Here is a 23,346-nt window from a genome sequence, read left to right as displayed (position 1 = left end):
TGGGTCAAAGAAGTACTCAGATCCTAATACTACATACTAATACCACACTGTAAAAGTCTGCATTGGATACCTTACTTAAGTAAAAGTATTATCTGCTAGATATACTTAAAGTATCAAAAGTAAAACTAGTCACTGTACAGTAAAATGGTTACTGTCAGTGGATATTTTTTGATTAATATTACTGCTGCATTAATGTGCATGTTGCATTTTAGTGATGTTTAAGGTTGAGATCATTTTAACTACTTTACATACTGTTGAATAGTTTAATCTACAGCAGTGCATTACATTTTGTAAGATCATCTCTGTCTGAAGCGTTACTGTGCAGTGAGATCCACGAATCTCCAAGAAGCCAGCCTTTCATGAGCTCAGAAAAACAGTCCTGTTTTCAGCTTTGTGACGGTGCATTTTCCAGCTGATCCGTAAAGCCATAAAGGAACATTTAATTTAGTTTAATCAGTTTAACACAAGCATTTAAAATCACCAAGTTTTCACAGGACAGAAAGAGTATGAAAATGTATCATCTGAAACCAGAAACTAAAGCCACCAGACAAATGTTGTGGAGTAAAAAGTAACAATTTTGCCTCTAAGATGTAGTGGAGTTTTTCAAATACTTAAGTAAAGTACTTGAGTAAATGCATTTAGTTATTGCACCACTGCCTGACAGTGTCACTGCCTACAGTGCATACATTTTGACTACATGACTTGTGGAGTTAGAAAAAGATATTTTTTCTACCAATTTGGTTTGGCAATCTGCACAGCATGGATCTGGTAACATTTACATTATTTATTACAGTGATCAAGTCTGAATCCAATGCAGCCACATTAAGAGAAACAGTGAGCAAAATCCTATGGTCCAAATGTCTGAAAATATATTAAGTGCTGCAGGAGTTTAATCATTTTCACTGTATTACCTCACAGAGCCCTAATTATAATATCATATGCTGAAAGAAAGATTCACTTTTTAAGGTAATTCATTCTTCTCACATCTGCTAATGTCAGTTAAGCATGTCTGAAAGATGTGTTCTCACGAAAGTTCTGTTATTCATCTTCCTCTTCAGAAACAACCCCTTTATCAGATTACCAGCCAAGTTGCCCTAGTTTTTTTCAGTTTTCATTCATGCCATCTGCTTACAGGATGTAAATTAGGGTATGCTTTACCTACATGATCAACGGGAAAATAACTGAGCAAAACAGGAATTAGATTACAGCCAAAGTCTAGGCTGAAAAATTGACAGGATGCCCAAAGTTTTGTCCTAACTGTAGTCTCTTGAGGGCTGTAAAAAAAAATTGTTAAATGTGACAAATCTCATAAAAGATGCAATTGGTATTTGAAAACCTTTAAAGTCAGGGAAAGAGGGTCAGACCTATATTAAATATAGAGCATACAAATTAGTTGGCATTGGGAACCACTGGCATAGGGTGTTTTGTCTGGTCATCAGAGGTATGGACTCTTTTGACTTGAAAATACCTGATACCTTACAGCAAGACCAATGATTAAAAAGAAAGTTATTCACAACATTTAAATTTCCCACTGACAACATCCCATCAAGTTGCCAATGACACAAATTATAAAATTCAAAAACTATGAGGTGGACAACAAAAAACTGATTGCAGTATGAGTCGAAAATTACAGATGGAGACGAAACAACTGCTCACTATTATATCATGATTTGTTCTGGACTTGAGGCCTGACTTGGGACTTGGTCTTGACTTGGGACGTAATTTGGGACTTGCCTGTCTTGACTTTGGACTTGATTCAGGATTTTCCGGTCTTGACATGGACTCACTTATCAATTGCAAAACAAAACTTGGCCCCACCTCTGTTGGTCAGCGAAACAGACTCAGATTTTCCTACTGGCTCAAAACAAGGTGTCATGGTTCTGGTGTGTGCAGAAGAATAAAGAACTGCATTGGAGGTGGTGGTTCCCTTTTTCACACACTACACCAGCTGAAACCAATTTATCACTTTTAATTTTTGCATAACAGCATCATGCATATCCTGTATTTGAGATTCCACTGACAGAGATGCCTCAGAATGCAGGATATCATGAAATCATGCAAAGCAGTTAGGCTGAATAGCTGGAATAAAACCTTTGCTATGGTTTGGTGGACACTGTTTGTAGATCTGAATACAGGCAGAGGTGTTGAAGTGAAGCTGCAAAAACACACTCTGGAATCATGGAGAGGGGAGACTCATACTGCAATTAATATGGCTTTTGTTTCCCTACAGATGAGCAAGCATGTCAGTCATATCCTGAAATCCCTCCGTGTGCTCTGAAACAACAAAAAACAACTGTTTGAAGAATTGCCTCGCTTGAAATCTGCTTGTGTGCTTTGTGTGAACAGAATGGAAATGACTGGAAACTACACAGACAAAAAGACCTTCACAGACTTGATTGAGTCTAGTATACAATTCAGCAGTAGTTAGGACTCATTTATCCTTTTCTGTTCATTCATTACAGTGTATTGTCTAACCTCACATGCCGCAACAGAGGACTGTTCCCTGTCACAGGAAGGAAAATCTCTCGGGGCCCGAGCAAGGGCGACGCCACTATCTTGCCACCACGCCAATGGCAGAATCTGGAGACATTCATGGAGATTTACAGTGGCTGGGATGCCGAAGATGGATGCGGCTGAGTTTCCCACTGGACAGTCGACAGGACAAGAAGTATTCGCTCATGAATTCAATTAACTGCACACAGCCACGCTCGATTGGTCAGAGCTCTGCCCAATCACTATCACTATCTGTCATGCTCCCTGCTGGAGAGACAGCAGCACACACAGGGGCAGACTGTCGAGATAGAAAATGAAAATAATACCTGCAATGTCTATTCCACATTTCACAGAAGCAATCTGCTTTTTTTGTGAATTATTCATGTAATTTACTGTTTCTTATATTACAAATAAATAAAAATCAAACTGAATAATCACAATTTGCTCCCATGCAATACAAAACCTGATCCATGCATTGCACATCCTTTGCAATTTATATTTGACAATGTCAAATCTGATATAAATATCTCCTCTAATTTTTTAGGTTTGATGAGTTCATGTCTTATCAGTGTAGAGAGAGAGGTGATTCTGGCAAGAAAGTATACTTCTGAGCCGTAGGCAGTACAGTAGGCTTATAGTGGAGCCCTGGACCAATTTAAACAAGATATAATTTCCACATGATGGGTTCTCTGACATCAAAGCCAGGTCTCTACATAAGCAGCCACCTAAGAACTGTAAAATGAAATCTACTTAATTCATCACACGGCCATAATCTCCAATTTTGTAATCATCCTGATCCATTCTCACTAAACATTTGTAAGAGACTTCCTTGTAGAAAATATATGCAGCTTGCAGGTGGCATCAAAGCAATGGCACTGAGTCGACAGCCACTCTGTAAAACTGTACTTTGCACAGGATTGCTTTGAGCTAAATGCTAATTACTGTCCATGTACGTCCAATGCTAACATGCTGTTAAATTGTAATTGTGGTATTTTTTTTTTGGTTGTAGTTGCAGGAAGTGCTCATTTTTGCACGGACAGGTTCAGATTTATCTGAACCTTCTCAGACAGCCCTTCCCAACAGCGACATGAAGCCCTGGTAATGCTTTCACAGTTGCCAGGCTCCAACAGTAAATTTTAACATCGCAGTACGTGGGAGTTGCTGGTCTACCGCTGCCATCTTAGTTTAGGGTGATAGCATACTGACATTAGCTAATTAACAGTAAACAGAGTGTGACCTATGCTGATGGAAATGCCATTTTAGACATGAACCAAACAAAGTTTTGACGTAATGGTGGAACTAAATGGAAAATTCAGGTGATCATCAGAGTTATTAAAATTCATCCTCAGGGGGCTGTTTATATCAAAAACTATGGCAATTCATCCTGAAACATTTAACTTAAAACCACAAATCTGGACCTCATGGTGCTGTGAGATGAAAAGTCCGTTCAGGACCAAAATGATGGACTGACCAGTTGACCTACATTACCATCCATAGAGCCACACCACGACCATGGCTAAGTTTTAAATAACTGTAAAAACTACTAAACAATCATAATGGTAAACTAGATCAATTTCAGCATTGCTCACACAGGACATTCTTTAGTTTGCAGTCGGTGGTCTCATTTTATTAAACATTTTTTCCAGCTAAAGTTTCGGTAAAATAAGAACAAGACTGAAAATGTATGCTACTTTTACTTTATGTGGCAATTTCCTTGAAATATACAAAAGAAATGATAATTTCTCCCCATCTTACTCACTGATCATGACATATCACATGCTAGCTTTTCTCACCTCTGAGGCTTCCTGCGTGACCACACCTAGTTATCTACGAGGCTAAGTAAACATTGTTACTGACAAAGCATACAACGCAGCATCAAAGCATCTGTCCAACAGACAGAGTGAGTGGCCATGGAGACATTGCAGTCTTTTTTTTTGTTTTGTTTAAAACCATTAGCATCACACTGGAGGCCTTTAAATTCCTGTGTTTTAGTGTGCTGGTTTGTTTGCATAGGAGCAGGTTTGTATCCAAGGATTGCTTGAGCAGGTGTTGGGATATGCTACAAACAATGGACAAAAAAAAAAAAAAAAAATTAGAGCCTGGGGAAGGGTAATATTCAGAGAAAAAAACTCAACACGTGGCGGCATCTGTGTTATGATGAGGTTGATGCAGCCTTGCAAAGCGCTGTGCAAAGCAATGTAGTTCCTTGACAACAAAAGACGATTTCATGACTTGTGACTTTAATCTAAAAGAATTCTGTTTTTCTTCTTGCTAATTTACAACACTATAATTTCAGAGAATATTTAGTTTTTGTCTTGGAAAGGTGTAGGTTTTTTATTGCAAATTTATCACTTTAATTTCAGGGAATATCCAAGATTCTCACTAATAAATTTACAACTTTAATCTTGCAAATTCTGAGATTTCTCTGGGTACCTTCCGCTCTGTAATTTTTGTTGAATGACCTACAGTGGCCCTAACACGCTGTTGTAGTCAGAGGCTTTTATTTTCTAAGGACACAACTTCTGTCAGTAAAGGTCACATCAGAATAGTTAGTGAGTCCTTGTTATAGCTCCCAACAGAGTTCATGACATATATCTCTATAACAGACTTCCATTAAAACAGCTGAAAATTCACATGCATCAGAACCAGACTGTAGCTACATAGTACTATACAACACAGTAAAGTCATTTGAAATTAAATGTGAGTCAATGGCCAGAATAAGTATTTTATGCCAACATTCCACGTACAAATGTCCCCTCTACAGAGTGAAATGAGATTCTGGATTGCTGTATCCTAATGACTGACTTTTCTTCAATGATGCTTAAGTCCATAACATCCAGAAATTTCCTCCTTCCTGCCAGGTCAGGGTTGATTTAGACATCTGTTCCATTTGGCATATGTATGCTTGGAACACTCTACCCGGTGCCCTGGGCCATTTAACACTTGCTCAATATCTTAAAACGAAACTGCCTGTGTAGATTGCCTTGGAAAGGTGCCTGCAACAGAAACCCAGTTTGTGTTGAGGGGATGCTGCGCACAGAAGGGCCTAAGGCAAGAGATTAGAGGTAGAATGTGATGAAGCTTGTGCTGCAGATAGGGCCTTGTCTTGGCAGGTTCTGTTAATTGATGAGCTGTGGTTTTTGTTTTTTAGTTGCTTTTACTCTCTTTTTTTTTTGTCATCAGGCAGTCTCTTTGGGCTGACAATGCGTGACCTCCAGCAAGTTTTCAAGGAATGAAGTATCCTGAGGAATCAAAAGAGCCACAGAACTCACAACAGAAAGAAGAAATATCAATCAAATTACCCCCAAGTACGTTTGGCAGGTAGATAAACTGCTGAGTGACTCCTTTTAACATACTTATCTTAATGTACTTGAAACTGAGATTTAATGATTTTCTTGTGATCAAAAATTTCTTTTTACTTCTGTATTTTAATCCATGCCCACAAGCAGTCAGTGAAATCTACATCAAAGTTAATAAAACAAAAACCTGAATGAAAGCAGGTTATAGTGAGCTTTGTAGAAAATATCTCTACCTAGAGATGGCAACATGGTACAAAGAACTGAGCTTATTTTTGTAGTGGCCCTGTTCATTTGAATTTACACTGATGTGTAGACTGCTCTTGACTGAAAATCTTAAATTGACTGAATCTGAAAAGACTAATTGAAATCATCTGGTAATGATTCAAAACAACTACTCTTTTCTAGTCAAACGAACATGATATTAATTACTGTACATGAGAAAACATGTTCAATAAGATGTTAGCCCTATTTAGATGACCTGTAACACAGGGTCTAAGGTGCATGGCACATTTAGGCCGTGTTCAACTCCTATTTAAACTGTACACAATCTGGGTGCAAAGCAAGGTGCAAGCTGTTATGAGGTTGTATTTACTGTTTTAATTAGTCACAGGTCTGTTTTGGGTGTAACAGGAATGAAACCAGTCAGAGCATCATCTCCCATTCACTTGGAGGCACGTTGTCATTTAAATGAGGGATTCAGCAAGTTGGAGAAGCGAACAGAAGTACTGAAATGACCCAGTGATGCAGACACTGCGGTTAACAGTACATATAAACAACACATTCATTCTGCTCTGATCATTAAACTGTTAAAAACAATACAACACACCATATGAAATCACATGGACATCTTTTAAGCGATGGTTTAATGATCAGAGAGGCTTCAGTTTTGTTTTCTTGTGCGTGTAATGTCAGTGCGGCAAATATTGTTAATAATTAAGCAGAAAAACTAAAAGCTGTTTTTATAAACAAGGAGGACAGAGGAAAATCTCCAGAGGAAGTATTTTTTTTGACAGCTGTGATGGGGATTTATATGGCTGCTTTACTCCATAAAGTTTCACTGTTTGAACTGTGACTGTGAAACCTTTTTGGATGTGTAGAAAAACAGAACATTAATGAACACAAAATCCTGACGATCCTGTTGGATTTAAGCAATCAATGAATTTACAGCTGCTGTGCGTAAATGGGCACAGTGTCTCTGTTATGCACACACAGCGTCATCCTAAATCACCCACCTGCAATCATCTGCTATTAATCTGAATATTATTTTTTATGACCTGAGGTTGAACTGCAGTGTTCTAGAAGCAGAGTGTGTGTGCGTTGTGACCCTTTGTACACACATCTTACTATCTAAATAATGCCTCCTTTAAATAGCTGGAAAATTCTGCACAATTGACTTCAGACCAGGTTTTTGTTGGTCAGTGGTGCAGTCACTCTTTGTTGCCTCAAGACAGCAATGCGTCAGCAATGCACCTGATCTCATCTCAAGACCAGCACACCCATGGGCACACAGAGGGGTGCAAGTACATTTGCTACCTACACAATGTGGGCGCTGGGCAAGAAAATGACAGAAAGTGTCAGAAAACAGCAGGGACAACTGTGCTTTGTGCTGCTTTGTACTGGGCAGGAGATATAGCCCTTTAAATTTCAGTCACACTAACAAACGTTACAAACAAATTTGATTTTTTTTTTTTGTATTTTCTTAGTTTGAAGAGTCAGTTCATTTCACACAAAGAACTTCCAGCTGCAGCTGCTTCTGTTGGAGCTACTTTGTTCAGGCATTGGCCCAAAGACAATATATGAAACTGCACTCAGTGAATTTATTCAATTTTAAGAATTCACTACTAACTTTCATCATGGCTCACAGTGTTTTCATTATTGTGAAAGAAGCAACCATGACTTATCTTGAGGTGTATTAGAAGCACAGAGCAAGTTTTCATCATATATGTTTTCTTCAAACCATAATGCATGCTGGGAGGCCTGATAATATGATGATCATGTTTCTTCAACGTAATTTAATGAGTTAACTGAACTCTGTACATTCATTCAACCGATGATTTCTGACTTTAATTAACTTGAATAAATTAAACTTGCAACTTATATTTATGCTAACTTATTGAGAAGAGACAATATTGATCCCACTTAATTCCTGTGTATTAAGTAACCAATCAACATGTAGCTTGGTATTTGTATTGACTTCAGACAATAAGAGAATTGATTTTTCAAGACTGGGACGTTTTTATAACTGCAAATTCATTTGAGTGTAGTGAAATTGATGCAGTGATCCAGCACGCTAGATCTGTATCTGCTCTGATACTCACCTCATTACACTTTTACAAATATTCTCATTTAAACATGTGAGCTGATGTTGTTGTATTATGTTATGCAAAAGCTACCTACACAATGGGCTGCGCAGATTATAAATATATAAATATAGATATAAATATATAAAAGAGCACTGCTATTTGATGAGTAGATTTGTGCCCTGAATTTAATTAAACGCTATATTGTAAATATGTTAACATTTTTAGAGTGCAGCCGACATTTTAACACTTTTTCTGTTTCAGGGACACCATTTGATTTGATTTCCCAGGGGCACTCTTCCTGCACCTTGACCCTGTTTTATGTTAACTTCTGCTACCGTGGGGAATTCAAATGCCAGTGAAGCGTAACTCATTGAAAATACAACGGAGCCAGTGAAGGTGGACACTTATTCCTTTGGTAGAAATAATGTGTGATGTGCAAATGTAGAACACACTTTTGATCAGTGTCAACGAGGAACATCTAATGGAGGTGGGCAGATACAAAGGCAGACAGGGAACAGAGCTCTCTTTTCAGGCCTCTCTTAAAGGACCAGTGTGTACGATTAAGTGGCATCGAGCAGTGAGCTTGCAGATTGCAAACGTATTGCCTCACTCCCAAAAGGTTGTATTTAGAGCCAATGTTTGGTTTGTCTGTTCTTGGCTTCTCGAGAAACATGGCGGACACCATCAACGAGGACCCACACACACTGTAGATATAAATGGCTCATTCAAAGAAAACGAAAACACAATTCTTATTTTCAGGAAATCATGCACTGACGAAAATATACTTAAAAGTATTCTACTCCTTCTCTGTCATAGTCTGCCAATAGATCCCTGTAAATCTTACACACCTTCACAATGTATTGAATGTATGATAGAAGAAACAGACATTATGCCATGTATGACTACATGCCTCCTGTTACAAGTAAAAGTAAACATTTTGGCATTAAAGTCATTTGACAAGAAAAATAAATCTCTACCAGTTTAAGCACCTTTACGACCACAAAAAGCCCACAAATTACACTCAATAATCAGCCACACTGGATAATCCAACACATATTTCCAACACATAATGAACACAAACACTTGGAATAACAATTGCATACCCACACACACTGCAGGCTGTGACTGCAGGAACGTGACTTCGGCACCAAGGAGAGCACACGTTCCACATCAGACCACATTGCCAAACTAATCATTGAACAGTTCAATATCAAGTCTGTGTGGTCAGCTGCAGAACACAGTGTAGAGTTTCTACTAAATGTTTAGTCCATAAAACATTGAACACGTCAGCTGCACTGCAGGCTGGTGCTTCATGCTTTAAGATTACACAAAATAGTTTACCAGCAACAAAGAGGCAGCACAGACAGCAAACTACAGTTTCAAATCCAGGAGATTTTTGTGTGAATCCTCATCTTTACAATATAGGCTACTGAAATGTGCTAATGCAAGCCGATTCAATTAAAGGGGCTAGTTTTGAAAAAAGTGCCAAATGGCTAGACATTTACATTTCCTATGTCTGTCCTGTAAAGTTGGGAATTTAAATCTGTAGAACAATTAACCTTTTATTTATTTATTTATTTTTTTCCAAATCTTCTTAGTGTTCATAATTCGAAAACACATTATGTACAAGAAATAAACGTGCAGAAAAAGCAATTTGCCTTTAAAAATTCTTGATTAGACGTAGCTTGTTGTTTTAATAAACACAATGTTGCATTTAATATGTTTTTTCATTCAGTTTGACTCTAAACTCCCTCTGCTTAAACAGAGAGTGTAAAAGCTTTTTAATAAAATAAGTTTCTCCATGCTTAACAACACACATAACCAATGACTGAACTAATTAAGAAGCTTTTTAACACTTCAGTCAGGGACTACACACGAAAAATAGCCTTTTGGCTAATTCAGGCAATTTCTACCATGTGTATTATTTTGCACCGTCCCTCTCTAAATAAACTAAACTAAAATTAGCCTTGCTCATTTGAAGAAATTAATTATACTTTTTCCCTCATATTTATAAATGATCAAAGAGCTGGGTTGATGTGATTAAAGGGCTGGATTTGGCCCATAGGCTGCTAATTGACTTGGCCTGGGATAGTGATTTAAAGCTTTTTCGTCCCACCTTATATAGGAAAAGCACCATATATAGCTCTCAAGTTATACGCTACCCTTCTGTATATTTACATGAGTACATACAGTATTTCTCATGAGTTGGCCCTAATGCCTTCATTGCATTTTGTAAGGACAAAAAAACGTGCAACTCGTCTAGTTCCAAAATCTTCATTATACATTGATCCAATGAACAAAAAATACAATTTTGGGAGGCTGAATTCAATTTTCTATGATTGATTTCTTTTATATGGAAAACTGTTACAAAAACTAGTTTTAGTTTTTCTCTTTCTCTGAGTTTTATGGTGCATGTGGGTCCTATCTTAGAATATCCTGTCTTACTGTGTTTTCAATATTTCATTCTAAATGTTTGTTCGTCGCACACATACAACTTTTTGTTTATTAATGTTTTCAGTTTTTCACTGAACAAAATAAACAGCAAAACAACATTAATGAAAAAAAGTAGAAATTAAAATATAAATATAAGCATGGAGGGGGCACTACTCTCTCTTAAAAACCTTATCTATTGATTTATTTTTAACATATCAGCTAAGAACACCACCCATCTTTTGTCTTGTATGCTGTCCATGTAGCCAAGAGGGAACCCTGCCTTAATCCTTAGATAGTGAACAAGGTCTGACATTAATGGTTGCCCGAATGCCCGGGGCAACTGAAAATAACCAGCGGGCAAGCAAAACCTGCTCAGACTTGTCTGATCTTGTTACTATGGAGCCCTGGAGTGGCCAGTTACAGTGTGCCGCTGCCTCCATTGGCTGAGCATCTCTGCTAACATGCAGACATCAGGCATTCATTCAAAAATTAAGGCTCGCAGCCAAATTTAGCTGAATTAGCCTATGAAACAGAAAAGAGACGCAGAACGTTTCTCCCTTCATGGAAAGGAATATATCGGTGGAGTACGATGCTATAATACCAGCTATGTGCTGCACTGTCTGCAGAGAGTTCCTGGCTAAAGCCGATAAAAAATGCATCATTTTTCCGCAGCAACGACATCATTAAACAGGTGGCTCATCTGTTCAGAGAGGGCACAGAGGGTGTAAGCAATAGAGTTGTGCGATATGTTAAAATTGGCGGTATTGGTGACTTGGAATATCTTTGTCCCACTCCCACCTCCTCCTGTCCTCTCGGGTCTCAGCTGGGAGATGTGCACAAGCGGCGAATTCACTTTGTTACACACGTCCAACAGACTCACAAACTGTCTAGAAATTATATATTCTCACACTTATTTTCAGTTTTAAACAGAGAAATACAACCGTACACCTTCTGAATTCAAGTTTCTCTCTTTTACCAAACTAAGATGATCTTAATTGGCTCGTTAACTCCACGGAAAATACACTTAATTCAAACTCAACAGAAAAACATGTAGAAGTCACCAAAACCATCTTTGTTAGTCTGTCCACTCTTGTCCAGTGTTGTGTAGTGTTTTGTACAGTCAACAGGCAATGGATTTTAGTTGATATATTAATAAGTTGTGAGTGAAAGGGCAAGTAGGAATTTAGATGGGGCAAGTAGATTTGAGAAGCACTTGACCTGCAGGGCAAGTAAGAAAAAAACCTTAACTTCGGACCCTGGTGAGTCAGTCTTTTTAGGGAGTATATTTCCGGAAAAATATACATATTATTCTTAATTAAAAATCTTAAAAAGCAGATAGGATAATAATTTCAATACCATTTGGGGCTGTGGACTGAAAGCTGCATAGATGCCTGGTGCAACTTAAACATGAAAGCTTTTAATCTTAAGCCAGAGGCCTCAACAGTAAATGTTATTATTAATTAGTGCAAAAGTGATCGTGCTACTTAAAGCTTTAAAGCAGAATATCATCAAAAGGACGGATCCAGCATGGACACTGCAGGAGGTAAATCCTGTACAAATATCTTAAGATCTATGCACGCAATGTGTCTTACTGTGTCAGATGAAAATCACTCTTTGTGCTTGTAATATTTTGCACACCTGCCTGACATTATTCAGTCTTCAGATGTGTGCATCTGTGGATTGATGGGCACAGGCAGAGCTGATGAGTCTTTACAAGACTGATGGGAAACAATGAAATCAGTTATATTCTATCACTCATCCTTATGGGCCGCTGCGTCACTGTATGACATCCCTCAACCCTGATAAATTTTCTGCAATTTTGGCATTCCTTTGATCTCATAAACTCACTCGCGCACAACTTTGACAGTGCAGGGTTTTATTTTTGTTGAAAACAAATATATATATTTTCTACCAGCCTGTGCTTGTTACCTAATAACAAATACTCCAGGGATGAGTTTATTTTATTCAAGCAGTCAAAGTGAAATTGAAAACTCAATTAAAGGCTTATGCTAGAGATGATCTGTGTATTTAAAGGCGGGTCTCAGCATCACGCTAAGATACTGAATGTTTTTTTTTTTTTTTCCTCTACAAAACCCCATCACCCATCCATCCACATGTCTAACACTCTGTCCACTCCACCGGCTTCCTCCAAACTCATTTCCCTCATTGCCTCCACAGGGCCGGGTGTGATTGATGGGCCTAGGGACACCCTCACGCTGCAGTGTACCTAATCGCAGAGTATAGACTCGCCGTAACGCTCCATTAAGGGCCTGCAGCAGCAAGGTGTAATGGTTAGGGAAATGGGCCAGGGAAGGGAAGGTCACTGGTTCAAATTCCCACGGGGGTTTGCCGCCGCCTTGTCTCAGCTACATGTCCAATTGGAAAAATGAATTGTGACAGTTTGTGGGGTAATACATGAGCACAAATACGAATGTGCTCTTCAGTGGACAAACATTGTTATAAGTGTGAAGGCAAATGTGACCTTCCGCCTCGCCGTAGCACAACGACAGAGGCAAAGTCAAATCTGCTATTGACACAATCTGGTAATGAGCTTGTCAGTCATCACAGTAGTCTCTGTTTACTTCCAGGATGAGAAGCTGTAGGAGGTTAAGAGTGCCATTGACAGGTTTGCGGCGCTTGAATAATTACGTTCTCTGCACAGCAATGCCCCGACCGTCAAAGAAATACCAGCAGAAGGTGGGATTCTAACTTCCTGTCAGGAGGATGAGCTCCAGAGATAGGCATATAACCACACAAGTCACTTTAGGGGCAACAAATTGGATTGCTTGTTGGCCCTGTGACTGATGAGTTAATTAAAGTGGAAGGGTATGGAGAAAGAAGTCAGACACTGCTCCATTTATTTATCCTGTATTGACTATATCTCCTCGCACTTCACTGGCTTGAGTAATCGCCGCCTTTCTGCTCAAGAAAACAACTAAGAGGGAGGAAATGGACATTGTTTAATTTCCAATTCAGATTCAGAAGATCACAAGGAGAGCTGATTAAGATGGCGTTTGTGTATGTGGCTTAGATGAATTTGAATCAGCTGATAGTAAACAGGGAGTATTATGACGTCTCACTGTTGATACTGTATATCTCAAGGCGCACATTTTCAAAAGAAACAAGAGGCCGGAAATTAAATTAATCATTTGAATGTTTTTCTCCGTCACTGATTTGAGCATCATTCGAATGAATCATGCTTTTCTCACAAATTCCCTCCAAGTCTGCAGGAAACAGGTTATGCAACCGTACCTCAGATTAAAAAACGGAACATTTTGTGTCCAAAGACCTCTATCTGGTGAAAACTTCAAAGCTATTGGAACTAAATTAGATAAAGTTAATGAAACCCAAGTTTGGGTTAGGTTTCGTGCTATTACAGGCTTTGGGAATAATGAAGTACAAGTAATAACATACGTAATCAGGATCGGGGGCATAAATATAGACAGCTGCACTACCTAGCTTCTCTTATTTTATTTTCTATTTTATTTGTATTTTTATGTATTGCTTGCTCTTTTTACTACCTCTATTTAACCTCTATTGTAAAATGTAAATCTCCTTTGCTTGGTATCATTGAAGTTTAGCTTTTTTTTCTTCAGTAGTAATAGTAGTAAGTAGCAGTGATGATTGCTGGGTAATATATACAGTATGTTGATGTTGTTCAATGCAAAGCCTCTATTTCATCATGTGACGAGACAATATGAAAAACAGTGGCTTGTTTAGGCACACAATCTGTCAAGACTGGCAAGCTGACCAACTCATTCAACTGGAAAGATATAGTATATACTGTATACCTAAGTGTGTGTGAGTTTGTGCTTCATAATTAGAACCTAACCTGCATGAGGGCCCAATGTATTGTATCACAAACCTCACAATAACACTACTGCAACATATTTTGGGACTGTAGGTGGTGATGCTGGTGACTGAGATAGTGTGTGGGTATCAGCACCATCAGCAGGGGTTCACTGGATTTAAAGCCCTGTCAAAGTTAAAGATGGAGGAACAATTCTTCCCTAATCCTTACTTAAAGCAGGAAAAAACACAGGTGTGAAATCACCACAGACTAATAAATTTAATTGGTATTTGAAAGGACCGCAAATGTTGCAGTGTATGCTATATTGGCGTGGGTAACCTGTCTAGCAGGATTATTGTGGGAAGTGTCAGTGAGACTCATCGCAGTGTGAGAGAAGAACCTGCACACAGCCATATGCTATTAAGGACAGTGAAGTTACTTTAGTCAGCTTAACAATGTAGATAAGCTCAAGTTGTAGCATAAGTTATGTTTGCTGCCACAGAGGAGAAAAAAGTTATTATGCTGCTACAAGTCAGGCCAAAGTCAAATAAAGTAACTTAAAACCAGAAGTCTACCAATGAGGGTTCAGAGTTGCATATCTGGAAAGGCATCATGCAATCACAACTTGGGCTTCACAGGTAGATTAACAAAGGTGTTGCCTAGCAACAACAATATCTGTGTAGGCTATGTAAGTGCTTGACTGATCACAGACACTGGAACTCTTCCCTGAGCCTGCAGGAGAGATAACTGCCCAAAACAGCCCAAACTCAGGTGGAGCATGCAGTGACTCTCCTCCTGACATGACATCATCTAACATTTCATGGGTCTACATTTTTGCCCCCCCTCCAATTGTTTAACCCCAGTCAGCACCCTTGACTACTATTAAAAACAAAAGCCCCAGAATAAGTTTCTGGCAGCTTACTTAAAAGTTTGAGAGTGAAGTGTATTAGCGCACTTAACAGAGCACATTTATTAGGCTAAACAATTTCACCATACTTGGTATTGAAGTGATCCAAAAGTAATCAACATTACATTACTTTGATATAAGACACCTGGATTAAGTTAATGGCTACATTTTTAACAGGTAATGAGTAACTGTACTGGATTGTATTTTATAGTAACCCTAACAACCCGGGCTACTCACTCTGAAGCACCCTAAAGCAAAGGGGCAGGATATTTAGTTAGGAATTTAAACGTGTACAACAAACATTTTTTTTTTTTCCACTTTATTAGTTTTAAAAATTGGAAAAGAAGTTGAGGGGAAAAAGCACCTTTGTATCCTAAATTAGAAGACCTTTGTTTTATTAAACCCAATACTGCATTTAACGTCCTTTTTCATTTAGTTTAAACTTAAAGTTAAAACTTTTTTAAAATAACAGCATCTGTGTTTAACAACAGACATAACCAATGGATGAGCTAATTAGCCTACTAATAAAATGATGATCTTCTAAGAAACAATGTAAACACCCATAAACTTTATGTTAGTAGGTTATTATAATAAAATCAAAATGATTTACTCTTTTCATACTTATAAATGACCAAAGGGCCTAATCTGGCCCAGGGGCCACCAGTTGAATAAACCTGCTCTACATGTTGTTAATAGCAATAATTAGTTACTTTTGAGTGCAGGGGCCTGAAACAAATAAAGCAAACAACTGTCTTCACCAGGGACTGGCTATGAGAGCCTGAATCGAGCACCCTGGTTTCATGTTCTGTGTCAGGCAGGTAGGAAGGTAATTCGAGCCCAGGTTTGTGACAGGTGCTGGAGGGGAAAGAGGGGGAGGTTTAAGAACACCGCAAAATGCGGCAGGGCCACACGGCGAGCGTGCCGAGACGGATTAGGGCTTAGTTTGGGAGTGGGATGTGTGCAGTGGGTGTTGTGTGCCGGGGACCCAGGTGGTGCCTGAGGAGAGTACAGCACGTCTGCATGCTTTTTCTCTCTGCTAGACCATGGCTTATGAGCTGCCTGGCAAGAGGAACGCAGTGAACCCGGGAGCGGAGAACAATTAGACACTGTTCAGACGAGACCGGATTTGCATGAGCAAATCAGCAGCCGCTCGGCCCTGTCCTTACTGTGACGGACAAGACAGTCAGACAAAAGAATCACTGATACTTTAGTGGGACAGATACTGATTTGTTTGTGTGAACTGAAGCTACTTCAGTTTGTTTTGATTTGTTTTGCACTTTTACCAGAGGCTTTTCTTTTCATGCAAAGTTATATTGGAGACAATTTGGGGAAGTGACTCTCAGTTGTCACTTCTACTACATTAAGACCAGTAGTACCAGCATTATACCACATGACCCCACACAAAGTGCAACAGAAACTCTTTTAACTGTTCTATTCTCATATACAAGTCATTTATAACATATCAAAAGTCTTAGAAATCCAAGTGTGGGAAAAAAAAGGCTCAAAATGAACTTTTTCCCTGCACCTGTCCTGAATTCTACTTTCAACAATCCCAGACTGAACAACCACTGTCATTTTTTCGTTCTACATAATAAATATAGTTTAATAACTTTATGTCAGTAACTAGCATCACTTCACTGACCCACTCTGGTCACTAATACATGAATAAAACTTTGAAATTACTATTGCTGCAACAATTAATTGATTATTCAATCAGTTGATCAAAAGAAAATTTTGTTGCTAACTATTTTGATAATTGAGTAATGATATCTGTAAGCAAAAGTAATCAAAAATGTCAAACATTTGCTGGTTCCAACTTCCAATAATTGTGCTTTCTAACCTATGGATTAGTGCTAATTTATGTTCCCTTGTATACATGTACACTAATATAATATTGAATTAAATGATTATTTTAGGACGAAACACATTTCAACTACCACTTGGATATTTTAGGACTTTTTATGTTACACGGGAGACTTTTAGGAGTAATAAACATTTGTCAGATTTTCACTGAAATTTGTGTGCAATTCATTCTTTTTTTCTCACAAAATGCCTTCATACAACTCCTTAATTTTTTTTTTTTTCGCTCGCACTTTATTTCTAAGAACACTAACAAGACATTACAAATTAGACAAAAAACAGAAATATGTTCTTTATTAGACAGTATTAGGCCCTTTATTGGACTTAGACTTAATTAGAGGGTAATTAGGGACACATTCAAACTAAACTGTGCTGCAAACTAAAGTGAAATCACCTGTCTGCTACTGGAGACACACCTTCTTTGACTGGTCTCATACAATTGGCAGAGTAACCAAAACTGATACCTACTTCTTTGATCAAATCACATTATTTGCCTATAGTATTACAATAAATCTGTACAGTCACTGTTAGACAAAACATTCCTCCATCTCTGAAATGTTGGTCTTTACTCAGATCTGGTTCACATATTGTTTTTAATGGGGAGGGAGCACATATGTGATTTCTGCTCTGTTAGTGTCAGTTCTGCTCCAATAAAGTCTAATAAGGGTCTAACGGTGGGAAATTGTACACTATGCTTGATTAGGTTAAAGCAGGAGTTAAAAATGAAGAGGGCTGGGGTAAGAAATACCACAATTGTGGGCATGAGAGCTCTATTTTAATTTTCCTCTCCTTGTCTTTGTTATTACCTCCGCCTTCCTCTCTTCCCCTTTCTCTCACACAAACATTCATTTACATATTTGACAAGCAGATGCAGATAATGGGGGGGTCAGGTGTTGCTGATGTGTTATCAGGTTGACAGGGTTGGCCAGCTGTGAGAAACTCAGCTGCACTGTACGATGGATTGTTCCCTGTGACTAAGTGCTCTGACCTGACCTCAAGTCTAAACATCCCATTTGAACCAAATCTGAGGAATTAGAGTAAGACAAATCTTTCCTGTTGAACGATGTCCCTCAATTCATCCGGAGCTAAATATTGACCGAGCATAAAAGCTATTTCACTGTTGCAGAGCTCAAAGAGACTCTCCCTCTATAAAAGCAGGGGACATTAAATTTGCTGGACTGTGTGCATCTCTCTGAATTCAAAAAGAGGCCTTGGGGAATGATCATCTTTTTTAAGACGCTGTGTATGGTTCTGTAGAAAAAGATAGATAGAGAAGGAAAAGCCCAGTTGAATGCCTGCCGGCAAACAGCATAACAAGAAGTGGATTAGAGAGGATGTTGTGCACAATGCTGACCCATCTGTCTGACTTTCATCCAAGCGATCCGCCAAAATCTCTGACCAAAAATCAGGACAACTGAGGATGATAATAGGTGACAGGTAGGGGAACAATTGTCCATATAACAAGAAAATATTCCCAGGTGCTCAATGTGTCCAGAAGACCTTTATGCCACTGTCCTAATAACAGGAAAATCAAACTGTGGTTCTTAACCACAGATGCAGTTCACAGCCTTTTTCCTGAAGTGACCCCCTCACTCAGTGAAAAATTTGATCAAGATCTCAAATGACAAATCAATGCATAACAATATAAGTACAGAACAACAGATAAACTATACAATTAATCCAGTAAACAGTGAACACAATAACTGTAGAAAGTTTGTGTGAAACAAGCAATTTAGGGGGATTTTGAGTGTGTTTTTTTAATACTACATCAGAGATAAGTTTTCATGACTTTTATTTGGAACTTCTTATACAATTCTCTGTGTTATGTATCATTCTTAATTTTTAACAATCGTACAAACTTGTGTATACATATATATAACTGTTTAACACACTCTCTTGTTGTGTGTATGTTATAGGTATGGGTTATCTTTCTAAAACATTTCTCTTGAGGTGTTCTTTTACATAAGTGTAAAAAAATAGGCTACACTAAATTATCCCTATGTACATAAATGAGGGTTCCTGGTATATTTTCTATCTTGTAGCAGATCTTGGCTAAATAAAAATTGAAAGCCTCTTGCTTAGGTGACCTCTAGTGGGGGGTCAGTACCCCCAGGGTAGGAACCACTGAGCTACAACAAAATTTCCTGTTGGTTTTATGTTTGCTATAAAAAGACCACAACAGTTTTTTATAAGAATGCAATAATAAATTAATACTAATCAGACCCAAACTAAGACCACATGTCTTACACCCTGACAGAAGGTAAGGCCTTACATTATAATCTCAATAAGTCCACAAATCTGCTACCCCTGGTTTTTGTTTTGATATCATGCAGGCTGCAGTGGGACTGGGGTTGTTTTTAAATGTCAGAGATGGGTTTTACAGTTCATTCAGCATGTTCCCTGTAGTGCAGACGCAATACAACACAGTACAGGAGTATTTTTAGAGTAAGTACAAATCACAAATGCATTGCAAACCAAGAAGACTGCCTAATGATTTAAACTAAAAAAAAACCCAACATATTATATGCTAACGTTAAAATGCAATTATAAATACATTATTGCAAATCCAGTTTCAGAAAAAAATATAAGTTTGTAAGGACAGCGTTGCGGAGGCAGCATTATATCAAAGTTGGGATCTCTCTGGGAGCACTACTGCCAGATTTAATTGAGTCCATGATATGCAACTACTGGTGGAGAATTTCTCTTGGTCATGCTTTACTCTTTTATTCCTTTTTATGTGACTTCAGCAGCCTCGAACATGTTCTGGTAAACAAGCTGGGTAACTTTTCTTACAGAAGCCTGAAATGAAACATTTTCAAACTACACTCACGAAGCCACTCACTGGGAAAATTATGCCTACTTTCAAAATGTGACTGCTTGAAAAATAATAAGATATATTAAATACATGCGGATACATTCGTACATGCACAACATGCTCCATTAAAACATCATCTCTCTCTGCCTATAACATCTGTCTGTCAGAGGAAACACGGAATTTATACATATTTCCTCAGTAATGCACACTGGAAATGTTTAAGCAAGAGCTGCTGTGCTTCTGCATCGAGCTCAGAGGAAATTGAATCAGTTATATTAATCCAATTTCAGGAGCTTTCGAGGTTGACAGAGAAGGATATTATTTCAGTCTCGAGCTGTCTACGCATTTCATTGCACAACATGGTGTAATGAAGTTAAAAAATCACAAAATGGAGCTGTGCAATTTCCCAGTTTGACATGTTTGTGCTGCTTTGTGAACTTGGTCACTCTGCAGACATGTGAGACACATTTAGTGCAGACATATATATGACAGAAAATGTGACAGGAAACAACTGAAAACAAAAGAGCAAGAGGCCATCATGTAATACACTGGTTTGTTTTTTCTTGGACAGCTTCACATTGTAAGTAATATTTCTCATTGTAGGTTGATATAGATTGTTTTAAAGCTTCAGAATCATCAATACTGCTGACTATAGGGATGTAATTATGGCCAATATATCAACATGATATAGGCCTGATACAGGCCAGTCAAAGATATATCCGTATTGGCGTGTTCTGATATACACCCATATGAAAACTTTTTTTTATTATTATTATTTAGAACATATAATACACAAAACAATGTGGTGATTTAGAATTAGCACAACAGGGAACATTTATGAGGACAGGAGAGGCTCCCTAGCAGGAATGTCTCTTGTTTTATAACCTGCCCCTAACTGACTGGCAGTATTAAAATATTCAGCAGTTGACTGGAAATGAACAATCCTGCTGTTTATTTAACTGTTTATTTTATTTTTTATTATTTTATTAACATTATTTTTTGGAATGTTCATTTCTACAATTGGCTGGTAACTATTTAACATGTTAAAGAATATTTAACTTCAATATTCTTAAATATACAACTTAAATATTCTTTACTTGTTTGTTATTTGTTAAAGACAGAAGCTACCTGAGTATCTTTGCAGTGTCATATCAGTGAAAAAAGTCAGTAAACAATTCACATGAAAAGATAAATTTTCACTCCAGCTAAAAATTCACTTTACTGGCCTCCATATTAGTAATCAGTGATTTTTTTCCCCTCTAAAGTCAGCATGAGCTTGGTCTCCATGTCAAATATCCTCTATCAGCCAGGCATTAGATGTAATGATACCAAAAACTCAAGGTACAATAATATTGTGATAAAAAGTCCATGATACAAAATGTATCACAATTTTTAAAAACAAAGAAAAATGACAGCTCAAAAATATACTTTACTTTACCATTCTCTGTTTATGTAAGATTCATTTTTTAGTCCAACTTACAGTGTTTCTGCTGTCCTTCTTTCATAAAATAAAACAAAAGTAGCCAGCCATGTCAATAGCATGTGCAAAAAATTGTCATAAATTGTCTTTGGCAGAAAAGGTTTAATTATGCATACAATTGTAAAACAAAAACAATGTCATAGTGGTGCTTTTTATTAAATAAACCAATAAAAATAAAATAAAGTCATTAGTTATGTAATAGATTTCACATTCCAGAAATGTGGGCTAATAAGTCTGGCAATTCACTCGTCCGATTGGGCATGTGGTAAAAAGAATTAAACTATTAAAATATTTTGAGAGTCAACTCATTGTTAAAGTAATTTTTCATGCAAATGGGCTGACAAAACAAGACATTTAAAGACAAAACCTTGGACTTTGAAAAGCTGGCATGGACAGTCTTCAGTCATTTATGTGCACTGATGCCCCAGACTGAACATGAATTAACTTTGTTATTATTTACTAACCGCTAATAAAACAATTTGCCCAGGGGCAAGTAAAACTTGATTTTGGGCAAGCAAATTTCTGATCCACTTGCCTGAACAAACAAGTAAATAAAAACAGCAAAGCTGAACCCTGATTAAATATATTGTTACATTCCTACTGCTCACACATTCATGTATACATAAAAAGAGGACGAAAGGAATGACATGGTTGTCTCAACTTACCCATAGTGCAGTTGGTGGTGAAGTGGGGTTCGATGGTGGCTGTGTCATCCTGTGGAACTCTCTGATCATAGCTGGCTGAGACCCGGAGAGGTGATCCCCCGTGGGTCCCCAGGGTGAGGTGGACCACAGCCCAGCTGCCAAGGAGAGAAAGCAGGAGGAGGGTGAGCGAGAGGAGCAGACAGCACGGCTGACAGAAGAACCCGCATCCGCTGCGGGGGTCGGGGGTTAGGGTGGCTCGGGCCTGCTCTGCCTGAGCCCCCAGAGCCTCAGAGGAGGAGGGACTGTCCAGGGCTTCAGCGGAAGCCGACATGGGGGTTTCCTCATTCCCTTCCACTTTAGGAGGGTCCCTTTCTTCCTTTGTCTGTTGATGCATGGCCCCCCTTTGAGCCCACCCCAGACGCCCTGTGTCTAGTGGAGGTTTAGAGGTGGCCAGGTGCGAGGTGCTGCCTCACTTGAGAGCTCGCAGCTGGTGAGGAGTCAGACTAGAATTCAAAGTTCCTGTTATAGCAGGCGTGTGGTCAAGAGACAACAACAACACACTCGGGTCAAGTTGCCGTGTGTTGGTGAGCTGCAGTTCTGTGCTGAATGCTGTCCTCTGTCAACCAGCCGCTGCCTTTGTGTAGTTCAACTGTGCCTAATTTTATTAAGCAAATTGTGCTGATTTCTGTTTGGCTCCACGCTCATCAACAACCTCTCTCCCTCTCCCGCTATCCCCTCCCCCTGTCTCCTGCCCATCCCTTCATTTTCATGCACGAGTCATAACAGCACATATGCACAATAAATACCTACTTCCCTATTGAGAAAGTAAATATATGAATGTCAAACCTTGTACACAAACACATACCTCAGCACACAGCAACAATAGCTACTGATTACAGTATACACACACACACTCAATAACATAAACATACTATACTGTGTGCATGAATTGAAGCATCATCCCAGCAACACATGCACCACTGCACACTGCAACCGAAGTTTGTTTTGCCAGTTTTGATTTGCCACTTTTCTACTGCAATTCACACTATCATGCTGCTGCACCAACGACTTCACTACATTTCTATCAACAGCTCAGATGTAAAACAGGACATGTTTTGACAGTTTAACGTTAGAATACATCACCATTCTCCCATTCTGCCTCAACAGGCATGACAGGCTGACTTTACCATCTTTACTTAAATAACTATAAATGAGAATAAAAAGCTATTTATTTAGCCATGTTATTTGACCTTAATGTAAATTGACATGAGATCAGGAAAATGATTTTAAAAAAGTTATTACTGAATCAAACAACAATATTA

The 23,346-nt window shown here is 38.4% G+C and overlaps 1 protein-coding gene across 1 annotated transcript in view; it reads right to left on the bottom strand.

The window, feature by feature from the left end:
• The window catches only part of alk (ALK receptor tyrosine kinase), a 581,112-nt gene that overhangs the window by 93,393 nt on the left and 464,373 nt on the right, over nt 1-23,346 (bottom strand). Inside the window, exon 5 of the mRNA XM_084742736.1 lies at nt 22,046-22,179. Within this exon, the coding sequence (XP_084598862.1) occupies nt 22,046-22,179 (134 nt within the window). The remainder of the gene's footprint in view (nt 1-22,045; nt 22,180-23,346) is intronic.

The sequence above is a fragment of the Lutjanus erythropterus genome, chromosome 18 (assembly GCF_056507025.1).
Source record: "Lutjanus erythropterus isolate fLutEry1 chromosome 18, fLutEry1.hap2, whole genome shotgun sequence".
In the NCBI taxonomy this organism is placed as follows: domain Eukaryota; kingdom Metazoa; phylum Chordata; class Actinopteri; order Lutjaniformes; family Lutjanidae; genus Lutjanus; species Lutjanus erythropterus.
The sequence above is the reverse complement of the archived record's forward strand: the minus strand, read 5'-3'. Positions and strand labels throughout refer to the sequence as shown.